Here is a 14,479-nt window from a genome sequence, read left to right as displayed (position 1 = left end):
TACTCTTAAGACTAAATATGTTCAATGGATACATAAAATGTTATAGATTTGAAAAAGACTCCAAGCCAAACTTTTAATTTTATTCAGCCAGTACACACATTACTCTTTATTTATGACTGGAGTGACCACACATCCAAGTTTGCTTGGGATGGCCCCTGTTTATGCCTCTCATTCTGGCATAATTTTTAATATGCTCATTTCACCCTCCACCGTGTCCTGATTTGGACAGTTAATTATATGGCCTCTCTACTTGTGGCTCATGAACCTTCTGATTGATTACAGTGTTTTTTCTAATTGGTCAGTGCCCATGCCATACCAGTTGTTAAATATTTTTAGTATCAGATATGCTTATGAGGTAATTAAAGCATAGAACAGTGACATGATTTCTTCTCCTATAAGTCGAATTAAATACAAATACATTAAGTCCTTAGAATAAGAAAAGTGAGAAGTAACACAAGACAGGAGAGCACCTAATTCACCCCCCAAGGACTGACCTAAAAAGGGAAGGAAACCTGAGCCATTCCGAGTCCCACTGGTGATGCTTTCCTCGGTTGCATTCCACCCTCTCCAACCCCCCTCTCCCACCTGGACCTTCTCTCTTTCCCGTTTTTTTGTTTTTTCAGTTTCAGTCACTGTTGAGAAGAAAAATTAGTTTCTTCCCTTTCTAATCCCATAAAAATTTAAGATGCTAACCTGGTCATACCCAGTTGTCACAGACCATTTTTGTTCAAAAGTAGAAATTCTAGCTATTGTCCCTCTTTATATGAGCATGCTCCACTGATTTGCAGATGACTTAGTTAGAAATGTCTTCTACTTGGCCATAGAATTTCTTCAAAGAGTACATTTCCTTGAAAGGCAGACTAGGGAAATTGAGTTCTGTAGTTAAGAAAGCATTATCCTTACCACATCCAGAAGGCTGACCTCATTAGACTAAAAAGATGATAAGAATCATACCATTCGATCATTTGGCAATGAGGAAAGATTTTCTATGGCAGAATTTCTAATGGAATTAATGCCAATTGAATTCATATGGAAAGAAAAGTTGTGCATACAGTCAGAGTAAGTGCTTCCCAAGAATAATATGATCTTGAAATAGAGCATTTTAACCCTCACTAGAAAGTTGAAAGAGTTATGGGAGCTAGAGCAGTGAGTAGCTATTGGTGTTTATTCCATGGTTTTCTACAGATAAAGATAGAAGTGCAGTGGTTCAGGTTGGGGCTTAGCTAAGTAATTTTAGCAGTAATAAAGACTGTCCTTAAAGGTTTACACAGGTCTGTCCATTTATTTCTAACCATACAAAATACATTCTGATAAACACAGTAGGATCTGGGGGATGGGGGTCGAATAGTGTTGAACTAACCCAAGTTCAAATAAGAATAATAGCTGCCATATATTTAGCACTTACTACATGTATTGGCAAACCATGTAATTCAATCTCCACTCTGAAAGTGAAGCCGAATCTACGTGTAAAACAACTGCTTTGTGGTATGCAAAGTTTGCTGTCATACAAATGGCATACTAAGAAGCATGTAATGAAAAGTTTTTATTTCGCTTTCAAGTAAACAAAATGTCAGACGCTGCTGTGATTACAGAAGACTGTGAAACCAAATCATGTGTAATAATTTTTCACTATCATGCTTCCAAGTGAGGTAGTTAAGGGATTCCTTAAAAGAAGATTTCTCGGGCTTCCCTGGTGGCGCAGTGGTTAAGAATCTGCCCGCCAATGCAGGGGACACGGGTTCGAGCCCTGGTCTGGGAAGATCCCACATGCCGCAGAGCAACTAGGCCCGTGAGCCGCAACTACTGAGCCTGCGCATCTGGAGCCTGTGCTCCGCAACGGGAGAGGCCGCGACGGTGAGAGGCCCGCGCACCGCGATGAAGAGTGGCCCTGCTCTCTCCGCAACTGGAGAAAGCCCTCGCACAGAAACGAAGACCCAACACTGCCAAAAATAAATATAAATAAATAAATTTATTAAAAAAAAAAAAATTTCTCAATAGTCCCAGTCAATAATGACAGGTTTAAATTTCAAAATGGAATCAACAATTGAATGTTTATCTCCCAGTGCATCTGTCTCAAAATTACACTTTGGGATGTATCTCTTAGATCGGTGCTTCTTAAGGTGGCAGTATACAAACTCCTTGCTACCAGTCCGTCATGAGATAAAGGGCTTACACCAGAAAATAAATCCTCATACTGCTTCATTGATTGAGAACATCTTGCAACCCGCCCCCCCAAAAATTAGTTGAATTGAACAGTGTGTTTAGTGAAGAAATTGGTCTATATTCTGGTGCTAGTTTCTGATTTTATTGCCACTGCTAGCAAAGTCCGGGACTGACAGTAGCTTACACAACACAGTTCGAGTATCATGTTGTGAGATATAAAGTTTTGTGTCAGTTAGAAATTGTATTCAGCTGCTGATAAAAGACCCAACTACAGAAACTTAAGTGAATTAAGAGATTCTTCTCTCACAGAAGACATGTGACAGACTATATGGGACATGCATGTCCACCACAAGCTGAGTTCTGCCAGACCCACCAAACCATAAGGTCGGGTGGGCCCAGCAGCATCCCATAAGATGCAAATGGTACATTTGGGATCAGGTGTAAATAAGCTGCATAGCAGCTGCCCCAGACCCTCGTGTTATCTACCACCATCACACCAGAACCTCTCTCCCAGCTCATATCTATGGCTCCATGGGGAGTCCACTATGATCAGCTAATGGAGGAGGGAAATGGCCAAGTTTGTTTCACAGCCTGATCAACTCCATATGTGAGTATAAGCCGAAAATAGACGGTTGCCGCTGTACAGCCCAATTCAGAGCAGCCCTGAAAGGAAGCAGGGAGGGAAATCCTCTCAATACATAGGGCTTTAGGCAGTCCACCTGGTCATCCACTTTGTGTGGAGAGAGAAGGGTTTGAGTCAAGAATAAATACGGGGCTTCCCTGGTGGCGCAGTGGTTGAGAATCTGCCTGCCGATGCAGGGGACACGGGTTCGAGCCCTGGTCTGGGAAGATCCCACATGCCACGGAGCAACTGGGCCCGTGAGCCACAATTACTGAGCCTGCGTGTCTGGAGCCTGTGCTCCGCAACAAGAGAGACCGCGATGGTGAGAGGCCCGCGCACCGCCATGAAGAGTGGTCCCCACTTGCCGCAACTAGAGAAAGCCCTCGCACAGAAACGAAGACTCAACACAGTCATAAATAAATAAATAAAAGAACGTGAATTTCTTTAAAAAAAAAAAAAAGAATAAATACGGCTTAAAGAATAAATCGTAAGATTGAAGACACGAAGGTCTGGAAAGGCATATACGGAGGCACCTGTGAGAGTGGGGAAATGTACTGCATTTTATCCATCAGAGAACGCCTATCGCAGAGAAGACAATAAACAAGAAGTAGACAGAATGACTGCCGGGGGCCATCAGCAGCCTCTGTCCCGTCTTGGCACAATGTGGACATGAACAGGACAGCCACGGTGATCCGGACGGGGGCATGAGCCTAACTGCACGGGCTCCCACTCTCCAGAGCTGATTTCAGTTTTGCTTCTGCTGAACGTCCAAACCTGCCAGCAACAGAGACAAATTCTGAGCAGCCAATATGGCACCAGCAATCCAGACCAACTTGGTGTCAAGTTGATTACACTAGACTCTTCTCACCCTGGAAAATGCAGTAATTTACCTAGACTGAAATCCACACGTATTCCTAATATGGGTTTGCCTTTCTTGCCTGCACTGTTCCCCACAGGCTTACAGAATCTGTGACCTACTGACTTGGGATCCTACATAACATTGAAGGGGACAAAACGACACACTTAAAGGGAAGGAAGTTAGACAGGAAGCACACGATCATGGGCTCTTCTCTCTAAATACAAAGATGCTTCAACTTTCTACTCCCCACCGGACCGATACACATTGGGGTATCAAATAAGACTTGACACATTCTCTATGAATTCTCTAATTTTCGAAAGCCTTTCTCTGACGATTTGGGCCTCGGCCAGAGCACTTTCCCCAGTGCTCCACTCTACTTTCATTGTTCTCTTCTGAACATGGTTATGGTGTCCGTTTTCATTATTCCTCTCTTCTTTCCCTATCTTATCTTACTCTCATACAATCTTGCCCTTACTCTATATAATACAGTTCTTGGAATTTATGTCCCAACATAATGTTGCCAGCAGTGTTGAATTATAGCAATGTCCTTTTGGTTCTTCTAACAGCTAAAAATAAAATTAAAAAGTAAAAGCATGTTAAGCAGATAGTACCTTCTAACAGATTAGTGGTCACAAAATAAGAATCACGTTGATGCATCACACAGGGAAATTTTTTCCTATACCTTCTGTTCTCCAATCCCTCTGAATAAGTGTTCTCTCTTTAATTAATAAAAATATTTTCTTTTTCCCTCAAGAGATCTTTTCTCTGCTTCTACAAAATACAGGCAGGATCAAATCTGATTACCTCTAAATTTTTCATCTTCTCTTTATCTTATGTTTTCTATTCAAATACGTTCAAAGCCTAGAAAAAATATGTTCCTCCTCAAATCAAGATTTTTTATCTCTTCATTAAATGCAACTTTCCCTGTCTGACTTGACATGTACACATTACTATATTTAAAACAGATAACCAACAAGGACCTACTGTATAGCACAGGGAACTCTACTCAATATTCTGTAATAACCTAAATGGGAAAACCATTTGAAAAAGAATGGATACATGTATACGTATATAACTGAATCACTTTGCTGTACACCTGAAACTAACACAACATTCTTAGTCAACTACGCTACGATATAAAATTTAAAAAAAAATTTTAAATGCAACTTTCCCAGTATTCTAACCATGTGAGCAAAAGTCAACCAACTCCTCAAAATTCACACGTTCATTTATAAGGCAGGTTCACAGTGGTTTCATTTATCAACATGAACTTCTCTCTGCTCCCAGAAAAAATATTTGTACATCTGGCTTTTTCTAGCCCCCATTTCTATGCCTCCTATTCATATTTCCATTGTCATCTTCTATTTTATTCATCCAGCTTAAAACATCACAGTGCCTTTTTACCCATGCAACATTGTCTTCTCGTTTCTGTAATATGCAATTTTTCTTTTTTAATAAAATCTTGGTCTGCTTAGCTGTATTCCTGGAACATCAAGCCAGAAGTTCTTGTTATTTTTTTCCAGTTATTTCTTCCAAAATATATCACACATTACTTTACTCTTGAAGCTTACATCACCCTCTTTTATCCCTAGCAAGGAATGACTACAAATATGCCTCTTGGAGTAAATCTTAGTTATTTGATAATCAAAATTCCCATAACATAATCCCCAGGCAGCCCATACTGATTTATCTTTTGAATCTTTTTCTGACAATAAAACATTGCTGAAACAATTCAGTAATGTCTGTGTTTTCATGGCTTCAAATAGGTTTCCCTTTCCCATTTGGGCTTCCCCTTTCTTTACTTAGATCTCAAGAGGAATAGGAGGGATCTGAAAGAAAATAAACCCTTAAGTCCCAATAACAGATGAGCCTTAAATAGTCCAGCAATAAACCGGATATTTTTTAAAAGACCACACATTCACAGATAAAGCATTAAGCATTTGAAAAATACTAGGCATATGGAGTGTAAAATACGTGTGAAATTAGCATCCAGCTAAATCGGACAGATAAATCCTTAGTAAAAGGTGGAAAGACTATAACAAAACTAAAAATTTGAAAAAAATCGTCCATAATTCATCAATTTCGACATACTGACTTTTTGGAAATTTATTTTTAGAGAATTGTCCTGAGAAATTGTTTGGAGAAATGTCTAGCCTCAGTTGCTTACACATTCTTCTTCTATCAAGGTTCCAAGGTTTGTGTATGGGCAACACAGCTGGTTTCTGATCCAAGACCTTAGTCTATACCTTAATGCTATCCTACCTGGTGTTGCTTTTTCTTGTGTCTTTCTCTCAAGATTTTAAGTTCTATGAAGGCTGGGAATATACATCACATCTCATGCCTCTTTATGTTCCTATTACCTTGCACACATATATTTGGTAGCCAGCATGTTAGCTATTGAGTGATCAGGTGAGACCAGGGCACCAATCCAATTACCTCACCTTTGAGGGGGTGGTTAAGGGAACCCTCGAAAGATATTCCCTCTTAATGGTGGTTCAAAAGTTTCATCTTTCTATATGAAAGACATATTATTATTACAACTAAATTGAGAGTATTCTGGAGGAGAATAAAGTTTTCCTGCCCTATTCTAACCCCATCTAACGTGACTAAAGTCTGTTCCTTTTCTTAAGTGGAAATTGGGAAAAGGAACCATATGTTATCCTACCAATTATTGTATAATTTTCATATAATAAACTTTGAATTGCAAGAGATTTCTGTTATTAAGACTTCCTTTTAGTAGGAATTTGAATTATTTTAATAACCTGTTATTTCTATTTCACAATGATGCAAAGCCTAACCAGAAAGCAGAGCTTCTCAAGCTATGAATCTGGGCTTCTGGCTATTTTATTATATTAGACATGCCTCCACCATTCCCCCAGATATTATAACCGCTGTCTGACCTGCCTCCACCTCTGACCCTCAGGGAGAAAGGTCTACCCATATCTGCTCTGAGACTCCTCTCTTATATTTCAGATGTCCTGAGCTATCCTGTAATTACCTCCTGCATGTCTCCTTGATTCTCAGCTAGGGAAGTCTCTCGTCTGGTCCAGCTTGGTGCTGTTTCCTGAAACTCATTTATTAGGTTGTTATTAAAGCCTAAATTTACCCTCTTGTGAAATCTGATTAATGCCCATTATTCTAAGGTATATCTTGTTTATATGCTACCATAGCATTTTTCATATTATATTTTAATTATACTCACATCTGACGTCTTCACTATTTTCTGAACATTCATTTTTCCCCTTATCCTCAAACAGACAGTTCTGTCTCTCATAATATATGCTTTCATACTAGGAAGAGCCACCTTTTCTGCATATAAAATGACTAGATTCCCAAATCTCCTAGAATATAGTCTAATCAAATCCAAAACTTCTAGAACATAAGCTCCATGAGAGCACGGAGCTTCCCTGTGTTCATCACCGTAGCCTGCTTTACAGAACACAGCCTGGCAATGGGCAGTTCTAGTCTCAACAATGTTTGTGGTACAAAACAGTACTTGGGGCTTCCCTGGTGGCGCAGTGGTTGAGAATCTGCCTGCCAATGCAGGGGACACGGGTTCGAGTCCTGGTCTGGGAAGATCCCACATGCCACGGAGCAACTGGGCCCGTGAGCCACAATTACTGAGCCTGCGCGTCTGGAGCCTGTGCTCCGCAACAAGAGAGGCCGCGATGGTGAGAGGCCCGCGCACCGCGATGAAGAGTGGTCCCCACTTGCCGCAACTAGAGAAAGCCCTCGCACAGAAACGAAGACTCAACACAGTCATAAATAAATAAGTAAATAAATAAATAAATAAAAGACCGTGAATTTCTTTAAAAAAAAAAAAAACAGTACTTGGTTAATATGCAACATTTTGAAGGGAACCGTGTTATATCAGTTTCTTTAGATACTTGTCAATCATAAAGACTCCCATAATCCTTTCATACCCTACAGACAGAACATTGTCTAGGATTTTAAATTTTTCCGTCGCTGATATTTTACATTCTTGTGGTTTCACAAGAACACTATTATTTCAATACTCAAATAATTGTCATTTTTTAAAGCTTTACAGGTTCTGGGCTTTCTGCTTATAAAGTGACTGCCATATCCACCTAGAAACTCAAGCAGCTGATATTATCTTGGGTACAAAGAGCGGTCCTTCAGGATGACTTGAAGAGGCAGGCCACCCCACCCCTAGATGCCTCCTGTGTGCTCCAAGCAGGTCAGACTGTTTCCTGACATGGAATGGCCAGGGACCCTACTTTGCATAGGCCCCGGAGCTCTGTAGGAAAGAACTGAAACCTGACCAGCAATTGGAGTTTGGACATGTGCCCATTATATGGTACAAGGGTTCCCTGAAAGAAACCAGACTGAGGGAAGAGAAAGTCCAGCATTGAAAACAAAAACAAAAATTGCCCAAATGGAGATAACAGCCTGACCAAGTGGGCAGATTGAGCTTCAAGGAAGATGGGTTCCAGGGACTGTGTTCGATCTGGGTCCATGCCTGGGTCTGAGCCTAGCGGGAGGGGAGCAGAGTGCCTAAAGGTTAGCAGCAAATGGGCAATGAGGGCGGCAGCAGATCAGTGACTCACTGAAACAAAAGGTTCGTGGAACAGCAATGCAAAAGCAGACAGCATCAGATTGAGGGGCCACAGCTCTAATTATGTGTGAGACCCTGTCAGTCTTCTTGGGAAAAACTCAATGAGGTGAGAGAGACTGGATTTCCTACCAAACAAGGCTCAGACCATTGTTCCCGCCCCCTACCTCCAGCTAGAGGAAAGAAACGTGGCATGAGTAAGAAGCATTAAGCTGAAAGGAAAGGAAAAACACTTTTCAAAGTTTAAGTCATGTCACCAGTTCAGCTCCTAGCAGCTTTTTCAACAAAAATGTACATTCGTGTAGAAAGGAAAACAATGTATATTTGAAAGTCTCTGTGTCATAACACCTTGCGAAGGAAGATGAATGGATGCAGATGGTCTAGACCAGATGGAAATAGAAGTGTGGCACCAGGAAGGTGAGCTCACCATCAGGCTCATTCAGCATGAGTGTCTTAAAGGGAAATACCTCTGAAAGGAGCGATGTAGCAACTCACCAGCACCTTGGCAAGAGCTGGAGTATCCAGGTTCCGAGACGGCAGAGAGTGCAGGGATCAGAGTGCACAATGCCTGGAGTGAGGGCATGAGGAACCTGAAATAACAAAAACAACTTACTACTGGCTGGGTATGTTCTGTGCTCTCTGCATATTCTCATTTATTCATTTAGTCCTCAAGACAGCCCTATGAGGTAGGGACTATTATTATACCCCCATTTTACAGATCAGGGAATTGAAGCACAGAAAGGCTGAGTAACTTGCCCAAAGTCACATACAGGTACCAAGTAGCACAGTTGAGATTCACACCGAGGCAGTCTGGTTTCTTACCCTAATGCTCCCAGAGCTCCTCAGATGATACTTCTCCAGCACTTACTCTGTGCCTCATTCCCTTCCAAGCACTTTGCACAGGTTAACACATTTGAGGTTGCAAGTCACGATAAAGACAGTGGAAGATAAAATTTACCTAGGGCTTCCCCTGTCATGGAGTAACTTAAAAAAAGAAAATTACTGGGATTCACTAATCTTCACTACTGCAGAATGCAACCTGAGAAGGAAATGAACTCATATTAAGAAAATACAAAGGCATAGCTACAGTAAAGATTCTGAATTTTAAAATCATAGGATTCTAATGTTGAAAACAGAAAGTGAAGTTGTGTCATTAAGTCATAGAATACTGTAGAACAATGAAAGTGAATGAAAAAGAAATAGTGCTAAATGTATCAACCTGAGGAGATCCCCAAAAATAAAAATATTGAGTGAAAAAATCAAGTTGCAGAATGATACATGCAGTGTGGTATCATTTCTATAGTTTTCTAACAGCTTTATTGAGGTATAATTGCTATATAAAAAGCTCCACATGGGAGTTCCCTGGTTGCCTAGTGGTTAGGATTCCGGGCTTTGACTGCTGCAGCCTTGGGTTCAGTCCCTGGTGGGGGAACTGAGATCCCACAAGCCACGTGGCAAGGCCAAAAACAAAAAGCTGCACATATTTAATGTGTATATTTTAATGAGTTTGGACACATGCACACACCTGTGAAACTATCACCACATCAAAGTAATAGATATGTCCCCACTTTCAAAAGTTTCCATCTGCCTTCCTTCCTTCCTTTTGTGGTAAGAAAGAACACAACACAAAATCTATCCTCTTAACAAATATCTAAGTGCACAATACAGTCTTGTTAACTGTAGGTACTATGCTGTACAGCAGATCTCTAGAACTTATTCATCCTGCATAACTGAGACTATAAACCAATTCAACAATAATTCTATAAATCTGGGGGTAGGTAAAAATATATGGTAACATTTCTAGACATGAATGAGAATGATAACCACCAGATTCCAGATGCTGGTTACCTCTGTGGAGGTGGAAGGGAAAGTGAATGAGGAGAATACCCAAGGGGCTTCCATCTGTTTTTCTTAATGTGTTATTTATTAGGCTGGATGATAGGTATATGACCATGCTCTCTATATAAACCTTCTTATATAGGTCTGAAATAATTCTTAAAATGAAAAAATCGTTAAGTAGCCTCAGAATAGGTGGCAATGCTACAGAGAGAGATATTTCCATTCAAATAAATACCCTATGTCTCTCTTTTCATGTATGTCTTTTAGAAATCCTTTCCTTCAGTGGACCAAAAGAGAAATCTTTTGAAAGAAAGCTACAGTTGTATATAATCTTCCATTCCACGCGCCATATTTCTGCACCCTGCTCTGTGACTTTGGAGTCTGACCTGGACCAACCACATCAACAGAATTTCCCCATCCTCTGGGTTCTGGTTGGGCTCAATCAATGGTGAGCACCCAAGAAATCAAATGGAAGGGGTAAATTTAGGTCAAAATATTTATTCCTTTGCCTCCCTTCTGCTAGGTTGCCTTGAATTGGCCTGCTCATCCACCAAAGTTCATTGGTCTGCTCAACACAACTCAAGATAATTCTCTCTCCTTTGTGGTTCTTTCTAATTCCAATAACTGCTCTCTGCTTCATCTCTTTGTGCCTATGAGTGGTAAGAATTGAGCTGATATTAGCCTTTAGTCCCTGTGCTATCCCTTGTAAATAGTTCATTTTTTAAATAAACTCTCCTTGAGTTGTCCTTTATAGAAATCATTAGTTTTATTCTCCTACCCTTAATTATACCTTAACTAGTTTTCCACTCCCTCAAAAACAATGAGAATCTAACTTATCTTTATATGTTCATGCAACATTTATTTAACAAGTATTTAGAATATGCTAATAGGGTTCCTAAAGATAAATAATTTTTAAAAATTGTTATCATTAGGCCACAGGTAATCTTCAAAGATGCCATAATAAATTAGGAAGACAAAGTCACAATCAACTAATTCTTATTTATATTATCATATTATTATATATTATATTATCCTTAAATTCTATATCACAGTATATGCAAAATGATATGAAACTATAGAGAAGGGAGCACTAAATTTGAACCTTTTATTAAAGTCTTCTTGAGAAGTGCTCCTTAAAATAAGTCAATACACTGCTTCCTTCATCAGGAAAGTCTTATTACAGTAATAATAACTAGTGAACTAATTCTGTATGCTTAATGATGTACTTGATTTGCCTTCTGATGTATCTTATCTTCTAATGGACACATAATAGTTTGTAGCCCAGGAATGGACCACTTATTTCATAAAATACAATAAAATCAAAAGTGAGACAAATGTCTGCCTTAAAAGTTTATCAATAACTTCTTATATACACACATTTACAAACTGGTTGACAATCCTTTTATACAATAATTCTGACGAGCTCCTATAATAAGACGTGGCCACAAAAGGTAGAAATTAATATGACTCTTAATAGTCTTTTTTTCTCCCAACTTTATTGCCCTTCAGATAAGGGGAAAAAAGAACTCCATATCTGTGCAGTATAAAAGATTTTACCAGTTGCTGGAAGTTCAATCCAAGAATGTAGTGACAGGAGCGGGGCACTGGCACACACACAGGAACAGCACGAGAAGACTGTGATTCTTTTCACTTTAGCTTTACAGTCACTTGCTTTGGCGTGCGTGCGTGTAGTTGTACCATAAATATCTCCATTGCCATAAAAATTTGACACCATCCTATCTGGGTACCATCACCTTAAAGGAAATAAGCTCTAGTTTCTGGACTAGAGAAAAACTTTCATAAACTGTATCAGTTAGTGTCCAGTCAGGATAAGAGAAACCACTCTGTGCATTTCAAACAGAGAGAATTTAATACAGGAAACCAGTCACAAAAATGCTGGAAGAGCTCCATGAGCCAGAAGAGAGAAGTTCACTCCAAAATCAGTAACTGCAGGGAGCCACTAGGACCAGAGGAGTGAAAGAGGAAATGGTATTACCAGAACCCAGAGTGTGGGCATCTGAGGCTGCTAAGAACCCCTACTAGCAATGCTCCACTGGGGCTCCTGGTGCCAGTGCCTCTTCAAACACCCACCGTAGCTGCCATTGGAGCAAGAATCCAGAGCCCACGCTGTCTAGTGACGTCTATCTACCGCCAGACGCAGCCGCCAGATGCCAGGAGGAAGAACATGGCTCCTGCCCTCTTCCCAACTCCTAATCACTTGCCAGTGTCTCCCATTAGCAGAACTTAAAAGGAAGGCAACTGACCAGGGAATCCAGGGAAAGTGGTGTGCCGGCTTTCAGCCCCCAAAATGGAGAGGAGGATAGAGAAGGGCAGGGGTGAAACTGAGAGGTCAGATACTCTCAGCAACTAACTAAAGCATATTTTACATTTTCAAGAGGAGTTCAATTGCCTTCTCAGAAATGAAGAAAAGGAACAATTAGTTCAAAACTACAGTCAATTTTTTAGGTTTTTTCTCCTGGAAATATATTTTCTGACTTTACTGAGATATAACTGACACAAAGCATTGTGTAAGTTTAAGGTGTACAACACGTTCATTTGATACATTTATAAATTGCAACATAAATTACACTTATAAATTTACAAGTTACCACCATGGTATCAACTATCACCTCCATTCTATCACATATCTCTCTTTTTTTTTTTTTTTTTTTTTGGTGAGAACATCTAAGATCTACTGTCTTAGCAACATTCGTACAGTATTATTAGCTATAATCACTATCCTGTATATTAGATCCCCAAGCTTGTTAATCTTATAGCTGGAAGTCTGTATCCTTGAACCAAATATCTCCCCATTTTCCCCACCCCATAACCCCTGATAACCAGCACTCTACTCTCTGTTTCCAGGACTTTGTTTTTTTTTGGATTCCACACATAAATGAGATCATACAGTATTTGTCCTTCTCTGTCTGACTTATTCTACTTAGCATAATGTCCTCAAAGTCCATCCATGTTGTCACAAGTGGCAGGATTTCCTTCTTATGGTTGAATAATTCCATTGTGCATGCGTGTGCATGTGTCTGTGTGTATCACATTATCTTGATCTGTTCCATCTGTTGACAGACACTTAGGTTGTTTCTATATCTTGGCTATCATGAGTAACACTGCAATGAACATGGGAGTGCAAATATCTCTACGAGATCCTGATTTCAATTTATTTGGAGATATACACAGAAGTGGGATTGCTGGAACATATGGTAGGTCTGTTTTTAATCTTTCGAGGAACCTCCATACTATTTTTCATAGTGGCTATATCAATTTAGATCCCCAAGAACAGTACAAAAGTGTTCCCTTTTCTCTACACCCTCACCAACACTTGTTATCTCTTGTCTTTTTGATGATAGCAATTCTAACTGGTGTGAGGTGATATCTCATTGTGGTTTTGATTTGCATTTCTCTGATGATTAGTGATGTTGAGCAATTTTTAATTACCAGTTAACATATGATTTAGTTGAGAACTAGATTTTCTACTTTCCTCTACCTTCCACCTAATCATGGAACTAAAAAATATCAATATATGCGTATTTATCCACATATTCTCTTTTATCCAAGACTAAATCAGGGTCAGAGAGAGTGTAATTTATTATCCTACTTATTACCCTGAATTCTCAAGGCCAGGCCAGAAAGTTGATGTATAGTGTCAAAATTTTTACTCTTACAAATAAATATTGCTTAAGTAATTATATGAACAACAAAGTATAAATATTTAAGAATGCTAAAGAAAATTTCCTCCAACTATGTAAATCATTAAAATAAGATATTTCCAAATTTTAAAATCTTAGCTTTAGTAGAGACTTTTACAAATTTCTAACATTATTATTAAATGGTAGAACCTCTTTAAGACCTCTTGTTGACACTTTAATTTTTATTCAAGGGTGTTTTCATCAAGTCTGAACTGACATATGACATTTTCTTCCTAAATAATTTTGGAAATGACATATGTTTTATTTTCTCTTTTACTTGTAGAAAAGGCCTAAAACACCCATAATGAGGGGTAATTAAGGAGTAACTCTTCAAAGACTTAGTCCCTTGCATTGAATGCAGCCAGGAAGTTGAAAAAGATAAAGATAAGGACTGAGAATTGTTAGATTTGGAAACAAATAGCCATTGGGGACCTGCCCAGTTTCAGTGGAATAGCAGATTGTGACAGTGAGAATGTAATTTCTGAGGTCAGGCTACCAGAGTTTGAAATGTCTTCAATTCTGTTCAAGTTACTTGTTTCTCTGTGTCTCATTTTCCTTATGTATAGAGATAATACTACCTAACTCAGGGTACATTAAATACAATAATACATTTAAAGCTCTTAGCACAAAATACAGCAAATAGTAAGCAGTCATTTAATGTTTATTGTCATCAGTATTAATGCAGTGGGTTACCGAATAGTCATACACTGCTGTTGGAAGTC

General features: G+C 39.3%; 1 protein-coding gene across 1 annotated transcript in view; it reads right to left on the bottom strand.

Moving 5' to 3' along the window:
• The window catches only part of TSPAN8 (tetraspanin 8), a 242,853-nt gene that overhangs the window by 112,303 nt on the left and 116,071 nt on the right, over positions 1-14,479 (bottom strand). The window contains exon 3 of the mRNA XM_057557345.1: positions 8,713-8,807. Within this exon, the coding sequence (XP_057413328.1) occupies positions 8,713-8,807 (95 nt within the window). The remainder of the gene's footprint in view (positions 1-8,712; positions 8,808-14,479) is intronic.

This window comes from Balaenoptera acutorostrata, chromosome 11 (genome assembly GCF_949987535.1).
Source record: "Balaenoptera acutorostrata chromosome 11, mBalAcu1.1, whole genome shotgun sequence".
NCBI lineage: Eukaryota > Metazoa > Chordata > Mammalia > Artiodactyla > Balaenopteridae > Balaenoptera > Balaenoptera acutorostrata.
This window is presented reverse-complemented; position numbering and strand designations above follow the sequence as displayed.